Source organism: Manihot esculenta, chromosome 14 (genome assembly GCF_001659605.2).
Source record: "Manihot esculenta cultivar AM560-2 chromosome 14, M.esculenta_v8, whole genome shotgun sequence".
Classification (NCBI taxonomy): Eukaryota; Viridiplantae; Streptophyta; class Magnoliopsida; order Malpighiales; family Euphorbiaceae; genus Manihot; species Manihot esculenta.
In genome coordinates, this window is record NC_035174.2 from 1,280,915 (window position 1) to 1,302,815 (window position 21,901).

General features: G+C 42.8%; 1 protein-coding gene across 1 annotated transcript; it reads right to left on the reverse strand.

Moving 5' to 3' along the window:
* Positions 1 to 5,183: 5,183 nt before the first annotated feature.
* Positions 5,184 to 8,335, reverse strand: LOC122721734 (cell surface glycoprotein 1-like). The gene is made up of 3 exons (XM_043950370.1): positions 8,246 to 8,335; positions 5,396 to 6,137; positions 5,184 to 5,209 (listed from the first exon to the last, which is right to left on the reverse strand). The coding sequence occupies exons 1-3, from the start codon at positions 8,333 to 8,335 to the stop codon at positions 5,184 to 5,186; spliced, it is 858 nt and encodes a 285-aa protein (XP_043806305.1).
* Positions 8,336 to 21,901: the final 13,566 nt, after the last annotated feature.

Genomic DNA, 21,901 nt, shown 5'->3' on the forward strand with positions numbered 1-21,901 from the left:
CCTAGTAATGCCGTTCGGGTTAACAAACGCCCCTGCAGCATTCATGGATCTCATGAACAGAGTATTTAGCCAATACCTGGATCACTTCGTTATTGTCTTCATAGATGATATCTTAGTGTATTCCAGGAATGCAGAAGAGCATGCCCATCATCTGCGGTTGGTCTTGCAGACTTTGAGGGAACATGGCTTGTATGCCAAGTTCTCTAAATGTGAGTTCTGGCTGAGGAGCATTTCGTTCTTGGGGCATGTAGTGTCAGAGAATGGTATTGAGGTGGACCCCAAGAAGACAGAAACTGTGGCTAACTGGCCTAGACCCACTTCAGTGACAGAGATTAGAAGTTTCTTGGGTTTGGCTGGTTACTACAGGAGGTTCGTTCAGGACTTCTCAAAGATAGCAGCTCCTCTGACCAGGTTAACCAGGAAGAATCAGAAGTTTCTGTGGACCGACCAGTGCAAAGAGAGTTTTGAAGAGCTTAAGAAGAGGTTGACTTCAGCACCAGTTTTAGCTCTGCCATCTAGTGATGAGGACTTTACAGTCTTTTGTGATGCGTCCCGTGTGGGACTGGGTTGTGTACTGATGCAGAATGAGAGGGTGATTGCTTATGCTTCTAGGCAGCTGAAGAAGCATGAGTTGAATTACCCCACACACGACCTGGAGATGGCGGCAGTAATCTTTGCACTCAAGATGTGGAGGCACTACCTCTATGGGGTAAAATGTGAGATCTTTACAGATCATAAGAGCCTACAGTACATCCTGAGTCAGAGAGATTTGAATTTGAGACAGAGGAGATGGGTAGAACTGCTCAGTGACTACGATTGCAAAATCCAGTATCATCCGGGTAAGGCTAATGTTGTAGCTGATGCCTTAAGCCGGAAATCACTCGGCAGTCTATCCCACATCGCAGCAGAACGAAGACCAGTAGTAAAGGAGTTCTACAAGCTCATCGAAGAAGGGCTACAGTTAGAGTTGTCGGGTACAGGTGCCTTGTTGGCTCAGATGAAAGTGACACCCGTGTTCCTTGAGCAAGTTGCTCAGAAACAGCATGAGGACCCCGAGTTAGTGAAGATTGCCAGGACTGTTCAGTCAGGCAGTGGTAGTGAGTTCAGATTCGACAGTAAGGGGATCCTCCGCTATGGGAGTCGATTATGTGTACCAGATGACATAGGGCTAAAAGGAGACATTATGAGAGAGGCTCATAATGCAAGATACAGCATTCACCCCGGAGCCACCAAAATGTACCAGGATCTGAAAAGAGTTTATTGGTGGCCAGCGATGAAGAAAGAAGTGGCACAGTTTGTGTCAGCCTGCGAAGTGTGTCAGAGGGTGAAGCTGGAACATCAGAAGCCGGCTGGAATGCTTAACCCGCTACCGATTCCAGAATGGAAATGGGAAAACATAGCTATGGACTTCGTAGTGGGGTTACCGGCAGCGTCCAACAGAGTGGACTCCATATGGGCGATTGTGGACAGACTCACCAAATCTGCTCACTTCATTCCTGTCAGGAGTGGCTACTCTGTGGACAAGTTGGCGCAGATATATGTGGATGAGATCGTCAGGCTGCATGGGGTTCCTATTTCGATAGTGTCAGATAGAGGGCCCCAGTTCACCTCCAGGTTTTGGCGGAGTCTGCAGAATGCTATGGGTACTAGGTTGGATTTCAGTACTGCCTTCCACCCCCAGACGGACGGACAGTCCGAAAGGACCATCCAGACTATAGAGGATATGCTTAGAATGTGTGTGCTGGTGATAAGCGGTTGTCGAAGCCGTCAAAAATAAACCTATTAAACGATCAACAAATAAATTTGCAGATAGTGGCAATAGGGTCGAACCACAGGGAATTGACACTAAAGACCTTCCTAATAATGACCAAGGTAAATAAATAACAAATAATTAAAAGAGGGGGGTTTAATTTGTTGATTTAATATTAAACAGCAAAAGAAAGCAATAATTTAAATATGAGTAAATTAATAGGAGAAAAGATTCTAGTTGAAGTATGGATCTTTTTCAGATTGTTTAGAATTGATCATTGATTATTCGATACTCTTGTTTATCTCAATAAACTAGTTTAGGATGTGGAAGACGCTTCTCACAATCCAAATTCCTCCTTAGTTCTAGTTTGATTAGGAAACGTTCGCTAATCAAACACTAATCAACAAGTTGCCAAGGAACGTCCTTGGGGCATTGTAGCATCGAACAACTGTTGATTGCATTAAGACTTAGAGGAACCCAATTCTATCCTTGCCAACTGCGTGGTCAAGTTTAGATTATGCAATTTGATTAAATGTGTATTTGAATAACCTAAGCAATTACGGACCTAAATCATTCAAACAATATTACTTAAGCAATTTAAAAGCAATGGGCCCTTATTGATTCTAAAAGCAAAGTAATAATTATGGAAAGATCAAATTGCATAAATATTGAAAGCAAACAAGAGTTTAACAATGGAGTTTTAAATCTCCCAATTCATCATAAAATCTGAAATTCACCAACTTCAACTAGAAAAGAAAGAGTTTAGCCACTCATGGTGGACTAAATACACAAAAGGATGAAAAGAAAAGAAAAGTGAAGATGCTGGAGAGTTTCTGGCGAGTTGAGTTACTGAACAGAAGATAGTCCCTTTGCTGGTTTTGAGACTCCCCTTTTATAGCTGAAGAATTGTCTAGGGTTTTGAAATCCCTTTTTGATTTGATGTTGGACTCCTCTTTTGATGTTGAATTTGATTGCAATTGGATTTCCTTGGATGAGAAGTTCTTTCGTGGCTCTTGGATTAGTGTTGGAAGTGATTGGATTGGATTTGGACTTCTGAAAATTCGGATTTCTGTTTGCTGTCCATTTTCCCGCTCTGCTGTAATTTTCTGCTGTCAAAGTGATTTGCCCGGCAATTTGACCAGTTTCTTCAAGTGATTGGGCAAATCACTGGGCAAATCGCTTCTCTGTGAGTCAGTCCTCTATGCCTTTGCGAGTGCTTTGGCCAGTGATCTTCGATTGTTTTGGTCAAATCACCTGCCCATATCACTGCTGTCTGTTGCTTCTGGGTATTTGCTTTAGCTTGATCTGGGCAGTGATTGGAGCAGATTTTTGGGCAAATCACTGGGCAAACCATCCTTTTGTAAATTTTCTGCACTTTTTCTTCCATTTTCCAAATTCTTCCTTTTCTGTAAAAACAAGGTAAAAACCATAAATTAAACTGAAAAATGTGTAAATAAGCAATAAAGAAGATAATAAAAATGTGGCTAAATTATGCTTGATCAAATACCCCCACACCTAGCTTTTTGCTTGTCCTCAAGCAACAAATAACTTAGCTAATCAAGCCCCCTTTTTCCTTAGAGCCTAAGTACCACTTAATCAGCCCTCCCTAGACTCCTAATCTGAATTATCACAGTATAGAGTACATGCACTAAGGTCATCCTCTCCTTTCCTTGTTTCCTTTCACCTACCATGGTCAAGGGAAAGGTTTTTGATTCAATCATGCTTATTCTTTTATGTTAGGTTTAATGTAACCCCTAGGAGTGACTTGCCACCTTCTCTCTTTCCCCTTTTTATTTAATTTTTATTTTCAGCGGCACTTATTCTTATCCTTGCCTGAAAAAGTCACTAACCTTTTTACGCGATTGTGTACATGGGTGATACACCCCCGGTTACTCAGTTAGTCACTTGTTCAAGTGGCTACTAGCTCTGTTCATAGTCTAGACCATCGAAACTTATTTGCTTGAAAAAGTTACTGACCTTTTTACGCGATTGTGTACATGGGTGATACACCCCCGGTTACTCAGTCAGTTACTTCTCCAAGTAGCTATTAGGCTCAGTTCATAGTCTTAGACCATTGGAACAAGTTTGTGATTTGTGCTGGTTTGTCATGATAGTTTGGGCAAATCAGTTCATAGGGAGTTACACTAGCTTTTTATTTGCATGTATTTTTATTTTTATTTCCCTTGACCACAACAAATTTAAGGATTCAATTCAAGTAAAGAACTTCCTAAGTGAAGGTAACATACTGTGAATGATTCAGTTTAGGCTTAAAGGGGTGGCAAATCAATGGGGTCATGAGATAAGGGCACTCTTTCAACCTTGTTAACTGTGTTAAGTAAAACAATTAGCTACAAAATTCTGTGTGTGTGTGCTAGGAGTGTGAAAAAATTCTGGTGTGTGAAAAAAAAGGGTAAAAATAATGCAAAAAGAAACAAAAAGAAACAAAAAGAAACAAAAAGAAATCAAAAAGGTAAAAATGTGGTGTGATCAGTGAATAAATACTCTCCAGTACCCCCACACCTATCCCACATATTGTCCTCAATGTGTGAATAAACATATAGAAAAATGAAGGAGAAAAGGGAAAGATATTTCCTGGCCTGGGGGTGATTTGACCAGTGACTTGGGCAAGCACTGGGCAAATCACTGGGCAAATCGCTATCTGTCACGGTGCTGGGGCAGAAAATGGTCCACCAGCAGGTCCAACAAGTGCTCCATCCTTTGCATTCGATCTTCAATCCTTCTGAGACGAGCCTCTACTGTCTGGTTGGGGGCTTCGTCTTCAGGTGGCTGAGGAGCATCCTGCTGGTGGGCTGCTGGAGGTGGCTCATTTGCTGGTTCCTGCCCTATTGCTTGTGTTGCCTGATCTGCAGTATCTGCTATAATGGCTGGCTGCTGGGTGGTGGTGCTTATGGTGGCTTTCTTCCTTCTGAAAACACGCTCATGGCGTGGTGTTACTGGACCTGCAGGTGCAATGGAAAAAACATCCCCCACCTTGCAAAGCAACCCCATATCATCCAATGTGCGTAGGTCCAAGGGGGTTGTTTTGGGGGTGGGGGAGAGGTCAGTATGTGCGGGGTGCAATAGTTTGAGATTCACTGCAATGGAAGTGATCAAAGGACCAAAAATCAAGGGCCTATTATATTGTATGATGCTGGATAGTTGGGTGGCAACCCAATATCCAAGATGAATTTTTCTGCCCCTGTGCATGCACCAAAGGATATACAATTCAGTTCTGGTCAGGATGTTGGAAGCATCCTTCCTCCCAGAAAATGTGTATGCCAGGAATCTGTGAAGGTATTTCAGACTTGGGTTACTGAGGTATAGGTCCTTGGACCTAGTAGGAGAGTAAGAGTCTGGTGGATTGTCACTTAATTCCAAGTACACAGAGCTTGGATCAAACTCAGCAGGGAAGTCCCAGGTGGACTGAGGGCATTCACAGCCCATGGCTATGCCGAATTCCTGCAGGGATAAGCGAAATCGCTTCCCTAATAACCTAAATCCAATTGTGCCAGGTGTGTGTAGGTTATGCATGGCATTCTTATCAAAATAGAATGTGGTGAAAAACTCCTGTGTGAGTTCAAGGAAGGAAGGCATGCGCAGGAGGAAAAAAGTGTCCCAGCCAATAGCAGAGATCAGAGAACGTACCTGGGAATGGAGTCTCAGTGCTCCAAGGGTGGCATGGCAGAGATGAAATTTTAAGCAACCTGGTGCGCTCAGAAATTTTGTTGAATGTCAGTGCTTTGACGATGTGATCTGGGTATGCTGGCCTGGGCAAATCGCTGGGCAAATTGCTGGGCATATCGCTTAGTGCGTCGCTGGGCACATCGCTTAGTGTGTCGCTGGGCACATCGCCAGGCGTATCGCTTGGTAAGTCCGTGGGCGTATCACTGGGCACAGCGCTGGTGAAATCAGTAGGCACATCGTTGGGCACAGCGTGTGGCACATTGCTGGGCGCAGCACTTGGCAGATCCTTGGTCATATCAGTGGGCATATCAGCGCTTGGCATAGCGCTTGGCATAGTGCTTTGCACATTGCTGGGCGCATCAGTAGTCGTGTCCATGGGCACATCGGTGGTGGAATCGGTGGGCACATCACGTGGCAGATCCGTGGGCGCATCAGTTTCTTTGGCGATGGTAGGTTTCGACTCTGGCTCTGACCTCGGTGGCGACTGAGTTCTTGGCCGTTTCTGGCTGTTGCCGGTGGGAGTGGTGGCTTCGAGTAACTTTTTGCCCTCAGGGTCTGCCGTCGGGGCTATTGTGGATGGCGGCGTTCTTTGCCGTTTCGTTTGCCGGCGATATATCTGGACGGCTGGTGAGTCGGTGCGTCCTGTTTCTGTACTTGTGGCCGGTGGTGTCTCGGTGTTGGTTGTAACAGCCCGGAAACCGAACTGCCACCGGCACTAGGATCCAGATCGACTTAAGGTCGCCGGGACCCGTAGTAAGCCTGCTATTCTGTCTGTATACCTGTGAAATCCCATACATGATCAGACATTTGCTGTAAAAACATAAAACTTTTCTTCATTCCAAGGCTTAACCTGTGCATGCACTCTCTCTGTGCTCTACCAATCCCTACTAGAGCTCCTCATGGCTCTAGGCGGATCAAACTCATAATGTTAAGCCGGGTTTTGCGCATAAACACACATCAATAAAGAAACATACATAAACTGATCATGTGACGCTACAAAGGGATTACAAGTCTTATAAATCAAGCACCATTCTATACATATACACTATCTCTATACAATTACATGTCCACGCTAGCTATTACAAAACTCTGTACTCTTCCTGTACCCTGCTGAATTCTCTCTGACCTCTGAACCTGCACAACTGGAGTTAGGGGAGAGGGATGAGCTACGATAGCCCAGTGAGTAGAATAGTAAAATAACAGGTGATAAAACATGCTCTCATGGAATGCAACATATAAGCACATCACCTCGGCCGGACGGATCAAAAATCCCTCTATCTCATCTGGGGTACCTAAGTACCATGTGCCTGGTCCCCGTAGGGCTGTTCCAGGTCTTTGTGTTGTGCCTGGTCCCCGTAGGGCTGTTCCAGGTCTTCCTCTGAGGGCTAATGAATCCTCACGAAGTCCGTGCCGTCTCACATAAGCAATGTACAAGGAGCAATGCCAAGTACAAGGATAAATGCAATGCATCATCTTTGTGTACACTAATGCACTCACCCTATAGCATAATCATGATGCATGAAGCATGAGAAAATATCAGTTATCATATTAAAACATTAAGTTAAATTCCACTCACCTTTTGTTATCTCTGAACTGACTCTGCAGGTTCTGACACTGGACTCACTGCTGAGTTCCCTGATTCCTCTGGTCCGTACCTACACAGGTGGACTCAATTGAGGGACCAAACTCACTCAAGAACATCTCTAAGAAACTCCCCAAAAACCCCTCTAAACAAACCTCAAACCTCACATAAACCATGCAAAAGAAAGCTGGACAGGGCACTTTCGGCGGCAGGTTCGGCGGCCGAAACCCCACTCCAGAGACGAAACTCATGCATGTTCGGCGGCACCTTCGGCGGCCGAAGGTCTCGTCCAGAGACGAAACTCACACACTTTCGGCGGCCGAACTCCCTCTTTCGGCGACCGAAAGTCTCTTTCTAAACCGAAAGCCTAGCTTTCGGGGGCAACCTTTGGCAGCCGAACTGCCTCCACAAAGGGTTCGGCGGCCGAACCTGGTTTTGCCCGAAGGACAGAACCCTGCTCTGTTTCATGCAAACTTTGCCCAAAAACCTATAAACATGCATATCAACTACTCCCAACTAGCATATACACATATATATGCACAAAGGGGTCTAAAACTACCCTAAAACCCCAAACAAACATAACACATAACACTTAATCATGTTGGTACACCACAAATCACCACAAACCTCACCTAAACCTAAACATGCATACTACCCATACAAACTACATAAAAGCTTTCAAAATCATCAAAGAAGCTCAGGATCTTCACTTACCTCTTACACAACGTGAGGATGAAGGATCCTAACGTGGAGATATGAAGAAAAGCTCTTCCAAGCTCCAAGCTTCAAACCTTGGTTCTTTTGCTCAAAACCTTCATACATCACCAAAACTCTTAAAACTCTTGAAAGATTTGATGAAAATCATGAAAAACATGAAAGTCAACGTAGGAGAGGCTGGAACTCACCTCTGGCTGCAAGTGGAGGAGAAATAACCTCCTTCCACCGACCCTTGGCCCTTTTATAGGTGGCTGGCCAGACCACCTTCGGCAGCCGAACGTGAAGCCGCAACCATGCAATGTTCGGCGGCCGAAAGTAACCTTCGGCGGCCGAACCTTTGCATTTCTCCCTTGTTGCTTTTCTTTCAAAACTCAATGCTTTTCACACTTCAAAACATGAAAACAAGTGAAACTACCTTGGAAAACATATGCATTACCCTTCTCGAGGGTTCCGACACCCAAGATTCCACCGGACTACAGGAATTCCAATGCCGGACTCGAGCCGGGTATTACATTGGTGGTGGTTGTTGGTGGTGTGTCCCACGCTTCATCGTCACTGTCAGAGGGGCTGGGTGGTCTGGGTAACCCTAATTTCTTCCACATGAATGGTCCGCCGGTGGCCCTCATCTTGATTCTTACCATGGTGGTCCTGAGTTTGCCGGTGGGTGAGTGGTGGTCGGAGAGAAGAAAGCTTGAAGAAGAAGAAGAGATAAAAACAGTAGTTTAGCGTAAAAATTAAAAATAAAAGAAAAGACTACTTAAAGTAATTAGGGTATGTGATCTGCCCTGATCATTTATTGCTGGCCCTCTGGATTCTTGACAGGGTGATTTGACCAGTGATTTGGGTAAGCAGTGGGCAAATCACTTGGCCAGATCGCTTCTCCTTGTAGTTGCTGGGCTGGTACTGTTCACGCCCTTTTCTGATGATGTGCTTGATTTTGCGATTGGACCGGTGATCTTGGTCAAATTATCTGGGCAATTGGGCAAATCACTGCCCCGATCGCTTGTGACTATGGTACATTCAGTCGATTTGCCCGGCGATTTGGGCAAGCAGTGGGCAAATCACTGGGCAAATCACTGCCTCTGGGCTGCCTCCCAGTAGCGCCCTGTTTTCTGTCTTGGGCTGGACTTCAGTGTCTTGCTCAGCAGTCTTGGGAAGGGGGATCCAAGAGAACCTCCTCCACAACATGGACAGTAAAACCTTCATAGAATCTCTTCAAATGATGCCCATTAACTTTGAAAACTTTGCTTGTTTGTGGGCTCCTAATGTCAACCGCTCCATGTGGATAAACATGCTCAACCAAAAATGGCCCAATCCACCTAGACCGAAGCTTTCCAGGGAATAATTTGAACCTGGAATCAAAGAGCAAAACCTTATCACCAACCTGGAAGTGTTTTCTGGAGATGTGCTTGTCATGGAAGGCTTTGGTCCTTGCTTTATAATCCCATGAAGCTTCATATGCATCACGCCTAATCTCCTCAAGCTCTTGAATCTGTAATTTTCTGTGAACTCCAGCCTCTTTTTCATCAAGATTACAGCTCTTCACAGCCCAATAGGCTTTATGTTCAAGTTCCACCGGTAGATGGCAGGCTTTCCCATAAATCAGCCTATATGGAGACATCCCAATTGGGGTTTTATATGCTGTCCTATATGCCCATAAGGCATCATTGAGGCGTGTACTCCAGTCCTTGCGATTTGGGCAGACCGTTTTCTCCAAGATGGACTTGATCTCCCTATTTGACACTTCAGCCAGCCCATTTGTTTGAGGGTGATAGGCAGTAGAGGTTCTATGGATGACATGGTGCTTCTTGAGGAGAGTTTCTACTACCTTGTTGCAAAAATGGGTGCCTCGGTCACTGATTATGGCCTTGGGCAGTCCAAATCTTGAGAAAATGTGGGATTTTACAAAATCACCCACTGTTTTTGCATCATCAGCTCTTGTTGCTTTGGCCTCAATCCACTTGGACACATAATCCACAGCAAGTAGTATGTAGGTGTTGCCAAAGGAAGGTGGGAATGGTCCCATGAAGTCAATGCCCCATATGTCAAAGATTTCACACACCATAATGGGTGCTTGTGGCATTTCACTTCTTTTGCCAAGGTTTCCCGTTTGTTGGCATCTTGCACATGACCTACAAAATAAATAAGCATCTCTAAATATGTTAGGCCAAAATAATCCACTTTCAAGGACTTTCAAGGCTGTCTTGCGTGGCCCAAAGTGACCTCCACAGCTGTAAGAGTGGCAGAAAGTTAGGACAGATGTGATCTCATGGTTTGGGATGCATCTCCTTATGACTTGGTCTGCACAATGCTTCCATAGGTAAGGCTCATCCCACACATAATACCTTGCCTCTTTCTTGATCTTGTCTCTTATGTGTTTGGGCAAATCAGTGGGCAAATCACCTATGGCAAGGAAGTTAACAATATCAGTATACCATGGTTCCTCTTCTTGGACAGCAAAGAGGTGCTCATCAGGGAAGGTCTCATTGATGGGGCATGTCTCCATCTCGGTCAGAATTCTGCTAAGGTGATCAGCCACAAGGTTCTCCTTGCCTTTCTTGTCACGGATCTCCAAGTCAAACTCTTGTAACAGCAATATCCATCTCACCAGCCTAGGTTTGGACTCTTTTTTCTTGATTAAATACCTTAGTGCAGCATGATCTGAGTATATAATCACCTTTGTACCAAGTAGGTAGGGTCTAAACTTCTCCAATGCAAACACAACAGCCAGCAACTCTTTTTCCGTGGTGGAATAATTGCATTGTGCAGCATCTAGGGTGCGTGAGGCATAGTGAATGACATGAGGAGAGTTACCTATGCGCTGTCCCAATACTGCACCTATAGCAAAGTTGCTGGCATCACACATGATCTCAAATGGAAGGGTCCAATCAGGTGGCTGGATGACTGGGGCAGAAATTAGGAGTGATTTGATCAAATCAAAGGCTGATTTGCAGCTGTCATCAAAGTTGAATGGTACATCCTGCTGTAACAATCTGCAAAGAGGCTGAGTTATTTTAGAAAAATCCTTGATAAACCTCCTGTAAAAACCAGCATGTCCAAGGAATGATCGAATCTCCCTAATGCTGGTTGGGTAGGGCAGATTTTTGATGGTGTCGATTTTGGCTTTGTCCACCTCAATCCCTTTTGCTGAAACAATATGGCCTAAGATTAAGCCATGGCTGACCATGAAGTGGCACTTCTCATAGTTGAGAACCAAGTTTGTCTCCAAACACCTTTGAAGTATCTTCTCCAAGTTGGCTAGGCATTCATGGAATGAGTTGCCATACACCGTAAAGTCATCCATGAAGACTTCAATGATCCTCTCCACATAGTCAGAAAAAATGCTCATCATGCACCTTTGGAAAGTGGCTGGTGCATTGCAAAGACCGAAGGGCATCCTCCTAAATGCGAATGTGCCAAATGGGCATGTGAAAGTGGTCTTCTCTTGGTCTTCTGGTGCAACGGGGATTTGATAAAATCCAGAATATCCATCAAGGAGGCAGTAATGGCTTTTTCCAGCAAGTCTCTCAAGCATTTGGTCCATGAAGGGCAAGGGAAAGTGGTCCTTCCTTGTGGCTGTGTTGAGCTTCCTGTAGTCCATGCAAACTCTCCACCCATTTTGTACACGAGTGGGTACTAGCTCTCCTTCAGAATTAGGGACAATGGTAATCCCGGTCTTCTTTGGTACCACATGGATGGGACTCACCCATTTACTGTCAGAAATGGGGTAGATTACCCCAATGTCTAGGAGCTTCACAATCTCCTTTTTTACAACCTCCATCATAGGTGGATTCAGCCTTCTTTGTGCCTCACGAACAGGTTTGCACTCATCCTCCATAAGTATCCGATGCATGCATGTTGAGGGTGAGATACCCTTTATGTCCTCCAATGTCCACCCAATTGCCTTCTTTTGTCTCCTCAACACATCCAGGAGCTTTTCCTCTTCTTCTTGGCTGAGCTGGTTGGAGATGATTACTGGAAGTGTATTTCCAGCTCCCAAGTAGGCATATTTGAGGTGGTTAGGCAAGGGTTTCAGTTCTGGTGCCTTTTCTGTCTGCTGGTTTTCTGTCTGCCTGCTGTCCGATTTGAGCGGTGATTTGAGCAGATTTTCTGGTGTTCTGGGCAAATCACTGGGCAAATCACCCACATCCAGCAAGTTACAACAGTCTGCTGTTTTGTCTTCTTCAGAGATGTTGCTGTCCACTTTTCCTTTCCTGCAAAGACCTTCATAAAGTAAGTTTTCTTGATCAAAATCAAAAACTTCTTGACTTAAATTATCAATAACATCAAGTCCATAAACATGAGAAACATCATTGGGGAATTTCATGGCATCATAAACATTAAATTTGATAACTTCCCCTTCAAACTCCATAGTCAATGTGCCATCATGCACATCAATTTTTGTTCTTGCTGTGCTCAAGAATGGTCTCCCAAGTAGGATATCAGAGGTGGTGTTGCTCTTGTCTTCCTCCATGTCAATAACATAAAAATCTGCTGGAAAGACTAATTGGTCCACTTGTACCAACACATCCTCTAGCACTCCTTTAGGATAGACAATGGATCGGTCAGCTAATTGGATCACAATGCTGGTGCCCTTGAGTGTACCTGCATTCAACAAGTTAAAAATAGACAGAGGCATGACATTTATTGAAGCTCCAAGGTCACACATGGCCTTCTTTATTCCCACATTGCCTATTTTGCATGAAACCGCAAACATTCCTCTATCTTTGCATTTGACTGGTAGTTTCCTTTGGATGACAGCTGAAACGCACTCCCCCACACTTACCTTTTCACGTTCAGCAAGTTTCCTTCGGTTGGTACATAGCTCTTTGAGAAACTTGGCATACCTTGGAATTTGCTTCACAGCATCAAGTAGGGGAATGTTGATTTCCACTTTGCGGAGTGTCTCAAGTATCTCTTTTTCTTCTTTCTCCTTTTGGGACCTTGCAAATCTCTTTGGGAAGGGAGGAGGTACCTTGAATTTCTCCATAGGTTGCTGTTTCTGCCTTTGGCTGGATTCTGCCTGGTCTGTTGATTTGGGCAAATAACTTTCTGCCTTCTCTGGAGAATTGGGCAAATCACTGCTGAACAGCTTAGTTTGCCCAGCGATCGGGTCAGTTTCTACAAGCAAACTGGGCAAATCACTGCCCTGATCACTTTCTGGCAGAATTTCTTCCATGCCCTGTTTTTGCACTTTTTCAGCCCTATTGTCTTGCAACTCCTTTCCACTCCTCAATGTGATGGCACTAGCATTTTGCCTTGGATTTATCTCAGTTTGGGAAGGTAGCTTTCCTTGTGATTCAATTTTGTTTAAGGATGAAGCCATTTGCCCCATTTGTTTCTCAAGATTCTGCACAGTATTTGCCAAATTTTTCACAATCTCTTCAAGAGATGCATTAGAATTTTGAGGTGCAGCTTGAGCTTGGTTTCTTTGCTGGTAACTTGGATATTGCTGTCCCCTTGCATAACTGAAATTTGGATGGTCCCTCCAACCTGGATTATAAGTATTTGCATAGGGATCATACCTTCTTTGCCCATTAAAACCTCCAACAGCATTGACTTGCTGGTCCTCCTCTTGAAGGGAAGGACATAGATCAGTTGGGTGGTTGTTGGCACATATTCCACATGTCTTGGGCTGCTGAATCTGCTGGACTTGTTGGGTTTGACTCACAACAAGGCTACGGACAGCATTGGTGAGTTCAGAAAGTTGGGATGATAAAATGGAATTACTCACCTCATTCACATTCCTTGTTGGCAGCTCTTGGTCTCCAAATTGTTGAGAAGCTGCAGCCATGGTGAAAATTAAGTCTCTCATCTATCGAACTGATTTTTTCTCAATTGATCCTCCACAGGCTGCGTCAATAAATTTTCTTTCTGAGGGTAGCAAACCTCCATAGAAGTAATGAATGAGAGATTTGTCAGAAATATCATGTTGAGGGCAGCTTGTGCACAGCCTTTTGAACCTTTCCCAGTATTCATACAAGTCTTCAGAGTGCTTTTGCCTTATGCCACTTATTTCTCGACGGATGCCTATGGCTTTTGAGGTTGGGAAGAATTTTCTCAAGAATGCTCTCACCATATCAGTCCATGATGTGATGGATCCGGGTGGCAAGTAAAATAGCCACTCCTTGGCATAGTCGTCAAGGGAAAAAGGGAAGGCTCTAAGTTTGATATCCTCTTCTGGAATACCTTGGGGTCTCAAGGTGGAACACACCACATGGAATGCCTTCAAATGCTTGTGAGGATCTTCATTTTCTAAGCCTCTGAATTTGGGAAGGAGATGGATCAGACCTGTCTTAAGCTCAAAAGGTGCTGTCAATGGGGGATACTCAATGCACAAGGGTGCTTGGTCTCCTTCTGGTTCATCTAGCTCTCCGAGAGTTCTTTCCCGTGGCTGGGGTACTTGTACAAGCAAGTTTCTAGCTTGATTTTCAGCTTCTACAGGTGCAGCAGGTGGTGCTGCCATAGCTGGATTTTCTGCCATACCCAGAAATTCAGTTTCTGGTAAAAATTCTGCTGTAGCAGGTGCGATGATGGAAGTTTCTGCTGGTGCAGAAATTTCTTCAGCAGGGGCAGTAGGTGGTCTGTGAGGTGGAGTTGTTGATGAAGATGGTCTTGAGGCTTGGTTCCTCAAATTTGCTTGCTTCCTTAAGCTCTTGGCAGTCTTTTCAATCTCCGGGTCGTAAAGAAGAGTGTCTTTACGGCCAGACCTGGTCATAAAGGGAAAATACGTTAGTTTAAATCAAATCCCCGGCAACGGCGCCAATTTTTGATAAGCGGTTGTCGAAGCCGTCAAAAATAAACCTATTAAACGATCAACAAATAAATTTGCAGATAGTGGCAATAGGGTCGAACCACAGGGAATTGACACTAAAGACCTTCCTAATAATGACCAAGGTAAATAAATAACAAATAATTAAAAGAGGGGGGTTTAATTTGTTGATTTAATATTAAACAGCAAAAGAAAGCAATAATTTAAATATGAGTAAATTAATAGGAGAAAAGATTCTAGTTGAAGTATGGATCTTTTTCAGATTGTTTAGAATTGATCATTGATTATTCGATACTCTTGTTTATCTCAATAAACTAGTTTAGGATGTGGAAGACGCTTCTCACAATCCAAATTCCTCCTTAGTTCTAGTTTGATTAGGAAACGTTCGCTAATCAAACACTAATCAACAAGTTGCCAAGGAACGTCCTTGGGGCATTGTAGCATCGAACAACTGTTGATTGCATTAAGACTTAGAGGAACCCAATTCTATCCTTGCCAACTGCGTGGTCAAGTTTAGATTATGCAATTTGATTAAATGTGTATTTGAATAACCTAAGCAATTACGGACCTAAATCATTCAAACAATATTACTTAAGCAATTTAAAAGCAATGGGCCCTTATTGATTCTAAAAGCAAAGTAATAATTATGGAAAGATCAAATTGCATAAATATTGAAAGCAAACAAGAGTTTAACAATGGAGTTTTAAATCTCCCAATTCATCACAAAATCTGAAATTCACCAACTTCAACTAGAAAAGAAAGAGTTTAGCCACTCATGGTGGACTAAATACACAAAAGGATGAAAAGAAAAGAAAAGTGAAGATGCTGGAGAGTTTCTGGCGAGTTGAGTTACTGAACAGAAGATAGTCCCTTTGCTGGTTTTGAGACTCCCCTTTTATAGTTGAAGAATTGTCTAGGGTTTTGAAATCCCTTTTTGATTTGATGTTGGACTCCTCTTTTGATGTTGAATTTGATTGCAATTGGATTTCCTTGGATGAGAAGTTCTTTCGTGGCTCTTGGATTAGTGTTGGAAGTGATTGGATTGGATTTGGACTTCTGAAAATTCGGATTTCTGTTTGCTGTCCATTTTCCCGCTCTGCTGTAATTTTCTGCTTTCAAAGTGATTTGCCCGGCAATTTGACCAGTTTCTTCAAGTGATTGGGCAAATCACTGGGCAAATCGCTTCTCTGTGAGTCAGTCCTCTATGCCTTTGCGAGTGCTTTGGCCAGTGATCTTCGATTGTTTTGGTCAAATCACCTGCCCATATCACTGCTGTCTGTTGCTTCTGGGTATTTTCTTTAGCTTGATCTGGGCAGTGATTGGAGCAGATTTTTGGGCAAATCACTGGGCAAACCATCCTTTTGTAAATTTTCTGCACTTTTTCTTCCATTTTCCAAATTCTTCCTTTTCTGTAAAAACAAGGTAAAAACCATAAATTAAACTGAAAAATGTGTAAATAAGCAATAAAGAAGATAATAAAAATGTGGCTAAATTATGCTTGATCAGCTGGACTTTGGCGGTTCTTGGAGGCAGCATCTACCTTTGGTGGAGTTTGCCTACAACAACAGCCATCATGCTAGCATCGGGATGGCTCCATATGAAGCTTTGTACGGAAGGAAGTGCAGATCACCTGTTTGCTGGGAGGAAGTTGGAGAGAAGGCCTTGGCAGGGCCTGAGCTAGTAGAAATTACCAGCAGGGTGGTACCCATAATCAGAGAGAGAATCAAGACTGCTGCAAGCAGACAGAAGAGTTATGCAGACATCCGCAGAAGGCAGTTAGAGTTTCAGGAGGGGGATCTGGTATTGCTCAAGGTGTCTCCAATGAAGGGAGTGGTTCGCTTCGGGAAGAAAGGTAAACTAGCCCCACGATACATCGGACCCTTTGAAATCTTGCAAAAGATTGGGAATGTGTCGTACAAGCTGGATTTACCCGCTTCAATGGCAAGAATCCATCCGGTTTTCCATGTTTCGATGTTGAGGAAGTTTGTGTCAGATCCGAGCAAGGTTCTTAGTGAGCCTGATGTGGAGGTCCAAGAGGATCTCACCTATGTTGAATAGCCAGTACGGATCATAGACACGCAGATCAGAAAGTTAAGAAATAAGGAAATCCCGATGGTGAAAGTCCTGTGGAACCACCACAACTTGGAAGAATGCACTTGGGAGACACGGGAGTCTATGCTCCAGCAATACCCTCATCTCTTTTAAGGTTAGATCCCTAAGTGTTGATGTGCTATATATGTATGTTATATGTTTGCCATGTTGTGTGTTGTTTGGTGAACATTCGGGGACGAATGTTCTTAAGGGGGGAAGAATGTAATACCCGGCTAGACTCCGGTATCGGAATTCCTACCGTCCGGTGGAATCTCGGATGTCGGAAGCCTCTAGTAGGGTAGAAACATGTTTTTATAAAATGTTTTAAAGCATTTCATGGTTTAAGTATGAAAATTAAGTGAGTTTTTGCATGAAAAGTCTTTGGAGGAAAACCCAGGTTCGGCCGCCGAAAGTCAAGTTCGGCCGCCGAAAGTCAAGTTCGGCCGCCGAACATGCATGCGTTTTGGAGGCACGTTAGGCCCCCGAAAGCATGAGTGAGGGAAGTCCAGGTTCGGCCGCCGAAAGTCAAGTTCGGCCGCCGAACATGGCATGCATGCGGAGGCAAGTTCGGCCCCCGAACGTGGTCTGGCCAGCCACTATAAAAGGGTCACTTAGCCGAAATGGGCGAGCTTTCTCCCATTTTCGGCCACAGCTAGCTTCCGACCTCCCTCTTCCCAATCTAGTGTTCTTCCTTCAAATCCCCACCATTTTTCTTGAGTTTTAAGCTTGCATTGAAGGTTTTGAACTTTTGAAACAAGTTTTGGAGCTTTGGGAACCCAGGAGCTCATTTTCGTGGATCTCTAAGTTTAGGTCGTCTCCCTCTCGATCTTCAAGAGGTAAGAGCCGATCTTAAGCTCCTTAGATGTTTTAAGTAAGTTTTAAGTTGTTTTATGGGTAGAGATGCATGTTTAGGCTTGTTGATGAGTTTATGGGTTTTGATGTTTTGATGAGCAATGTATGTTGTTTGTATGTTGTTTGAAGTGTTGTAGTTGGGGTATTTGATAGTTTGAGACCCCTAGGTGTGATGTATGGTGTTTATGCATGTTTTAGAACAAGTTTATGCATGATTGGTTGTAGGGGGTTGAAAGGGGCATGAAGAACCAAGTTTCTGCCCTTTGGCAGAAACCAGGTTCGGCAGCCGAAGGGAGTTTCGGCCGCCGAACATGGCTTGGGAGGCAGCTTTAGGCTGCCGAAGCTTGCCCCCGAAAGTTGGAGTTTCGGCTCTGTCCGAGACTTTCGGCCGCCGAAGGTGCCGCCGAACATGCATGAGTTTCGTCTCTGTCTGGGAGTTTCGGCCGCCGAAGGTGCCGCCGAACCTGCCTGACTTTCGGCTCTGGAAGGACTTTCGGCCGCCGAAGGTGCCGCCGAAAGTGCCCTTCCCAGCCTTTTCTTGCATGTTTTCTAGGGATGTTTTGAGGTGTTTTTAGGAGGTTTTGGGGGGTATGTTTAGAGTTATGTTCTTGTTGTTTGGTGCCTCATTTGAGTCCACCTGTGTAGGTTCGGACCCGAGGAACCGAGACCCCCGGTTGTGAGATAGTCGTTCAGAGTCCGTTGTTAAAGCTTCGGTCACCAGGTGAGTGGGATAACTCCCTAAGTTTCTAAGTAAAGTAATTGAATAAATGATCAAATGAATGAATCTGAAAGCATACTCATGCATCATTAATGCCATGAAATATTCCAGGATGTTTGCATTAGAAATTCACGAATATGTTGCATTGCATAATTTGATGTTGATGTGGATGGTTGTTGGGTGATCCATAGTCCTCTGATGTTATGTTATGATGATGCGTTATGGAAGACCAGCGAGGCCCATTCTACGCCCCTGGCACTATGTAAGAGAAAGACCAGCGAGGCCCATTCTACGCCCCTGGCACTTTAGAATGTTATGTTATGTTATGTAAGAGAAAGACCAGTGAGGCCCATTCTACGCCCCTGGCATTTGGAGATGTTGAGGACTAATGGTGACAATACCATCCTTTATGTGATTAGCTGTGATGTGTTGCATTTCATGAAAGCATGAAATAAAATAGAATGAATAATAATAATAATAATAATAATATCAATAAAATGAATAATAATATACCTAAAAATGGAGGAATTAAATCAAATGTTTTTACTTTCTGCTCACTGGGCTTTATAGCTCACCCCTCTCCCCTAACCCCAGTCTTGCAGGTGCAGTGTAGATAGAGAAGTCAGCAAGAGTAAGAGAAGTCTATGTAATAGAATAGCTGTGGACATGGTTCAAATGTAATGTAAAGTATGTTATGTAATGTAATGAAAGTTAGAATGTGCTTGACTGGAGTTTGTTTTAATCCCTTGTGTATATGATCCAAAAATGTTTTATGATGTTTATGTTATCTAAGCCTATCATATGTTATGTTGCCCATTGGAGTATTTGATGAGGACTCCAATGAGGGGTTTATGATATGTTATGTATGCACAGGTTAGGCTTGGAAAGAAAAGTTTTAATTCTTATGTATGTTATTGATCATGTATGGGATTAAACAGGTTCACAGGATGTATGTATGGCTTGCTACGGGTTCCGGCAGCCTTAAGCCGACCTGAATCATAGCGCCGGTAGCGGTCCAGTTTCCGGGTCGTTACAGGTATCACCAATTGAAGATCAAGGAGTCTGAAATACCCAAGACAGCCTTTAGAACTCGTTACGGGCATTATGAGTTTCTTGTTATGCCTTTCGGGTTAACTAATGCACCCGCTGCTTTTATGGATCTCATGAATAGGGTGTTCAAGCCCTACTTGGATAGCTTTGTTATTGTGTTTATTGATGACATCTTAGTATATTCCCGTAGCAAGGAAGAGCATGAGAAGCATTTACGGTTAGTACTGCAAATTTTGAGAGATAAACAACTATATGCGAAATTGAGCAAATGTGAGTTCTGGCTTGATCGGGTGGTTTTCTTGGGACATATTATCTCAGCAGATGGAGTTTTGGTTGATCCTAAGAAGATTGAAGCAGTAGTCAATTGGGAACCTCCAACTAATGTTACAGAGGTTAGAATATTTCTGGGCTTAGCAGGGTATTATCGTCGCTTTGTTCATGATTTCTCCATCATTGCAGCACCATTGACTAAACTCCTTCGAAAAAATGCAAATTTTGAATGGACAGATGAACATCAAGAGAGTTTCGAGAAGCTTAAAACATGTCTCACATCAGCCCCAGTTCTTACCCTACCCTCAGGTACAGATGGATTTGTGGTTTATAGTGATGCTTCTCACAAGGGTTTAGGCTGTGTTCTCATGCAACATGGGAAGGTGATAGCTTATGCTTCTAGACAGCTTAGACCACATGAATTAAATTATCCCACCCATGATCTGGAATTAGCTGCAGTTGTGTTTGCATTAAAGACATGGAGGCATTATCTTTATGGCGTGACTTGCCAGATTTTTACAGAGCACAAGAGTTTGATTGGATCTAACTAAAACATAATCCAAAAAGAAATATAAAACCCCATTGATTGGATCTAACTAAAACATAATCCATTTTTATCCTCAAATCACAAAAATCATTATTAAAAAGTAGAGAAAATAAATTATATCATAAAAATTTAAATAAAAGGATAAAACTCATCTATCCAATTTTGGAGTCTCTGGAAGAAATTATTGAATTTCTGAGCAGGATATAAGTTTAATCAAAGGATCTTAAAAGTTTGTGGTTTGATTGGGTTGAGGGGAAGGAGATTTGGTTTAAAGAGAAGGAAATTTTTTTTTTTTTAATAACAGAGGGCTGCTCTGTTCCTTCGTGGAGAAGGAGGAGGTTTACTGTGGTTTCGGGACCTTCCCGAAACCAGCTTTTAATGCTTTCTTCTTCTTTTTTGTTTTTTTTTTAATATTAATATTTTTCTTTATTATGATGGGCCTGGGCCCGATAGGGGCGTTCTGGAAATGCCACAGATATCAATAGAGGACGACACATAAATGTTACTCAGAAATCTTCAAGCTTTTGAGTAATGCCATTGCTCCACTACTGATCATTATGTGAATCCTATTCCTAATACTTTTCTAATGGCTACGCTACTTGAGAGTCCCAAGGACGTAGAGTTGCTCGCTCAAAAAGGTATTATAGAAAATCTGCTAAGAAACAACGAAGGTTTGTCTAATCTTTTTCACAGGCTTGATCAGGAGAATGCTATCATCGCAAGTAATTTCTGCTTCCGTGATCTCGTAGAAGATTTGAATGATTATTGCAAGAACCCTTGGCACAAGTGGAAGGCAATATTGAGACAAGATTATTTTAAAAACTCCATGGACCATTGTCTCCATTATTGCAGCCGGAATTCTCCTCATACTCACATCACTACAAAAAAACAGATTATCAGTGACGGATTTTTCCGTCGCCGAAAGTCAAAAATCCGTCGCTAAAGCTTTCAGCGACAGATTTCCGACGGACTCAAATCCGTCGCTTAAAGTCATGTCGCTAATTTTTTCCGACGGATCAGAATTCCGTCGGAAATAGTAGCGACGGATTTCCGACGGATCTGAACTCCGTCGGATAAATTTGCGACGGCTTTTCCGACGGATAATTTCGTCAGAAATTTTTGCGACGAACTAGTTCGTCGCTAAATCCTTCGGAAATTCCTAATTCACGTGTCGCTAATCCGTCGGAAATAATTAGCGACGGAAAAGTTCCATCGGAAATCCGTCGGAAATATTAATATTCAATAATATTAATAATATTATTTATATTTTCAATAATATTCATTATCGTCAACAAAATATTTTTCGATTTTATTTAGATATTCTTATAATCTAAATAGTTTACAACTAAAAAACAAATTTAATATAAATTAAAAGTCATTCATAATCATTATAATTCATATTCATACACACAAATACTTCACAATATTTACAAAATCGAAAGTTTAGAACAAATCCATATACTTAACAATATTCATAAAATTTAAAATAAATCTATCAATTTGCTGAAACATCTGATGGAGAAGTAGAATCTACAGTTGTGTGATGATGAAAATACAACGTTTGCTTGTGGAGTATGCTCTCGTGTTTCCTTTTACATCTCTGTTGCCTCATGTCTTTCATTCATAGAGAGCTGCTGGCCATGCTCTCTACCTCTAAGATAATACTGCTCTTCTAGACATATGAAAAAAAAATTATATATAAATTTTAATTAACAATAATTGTAAATAATAATAAAAGATCAAATAATAAGTCTTTAAAAATATATAAAAATAAATTTATATAATAAGTAAAAATAAATTTCAGATCCATTAACATTCTTGAAAGTCCCAACAGGGCATTCCTGTTTTGCAATTTATAGCAATTAACC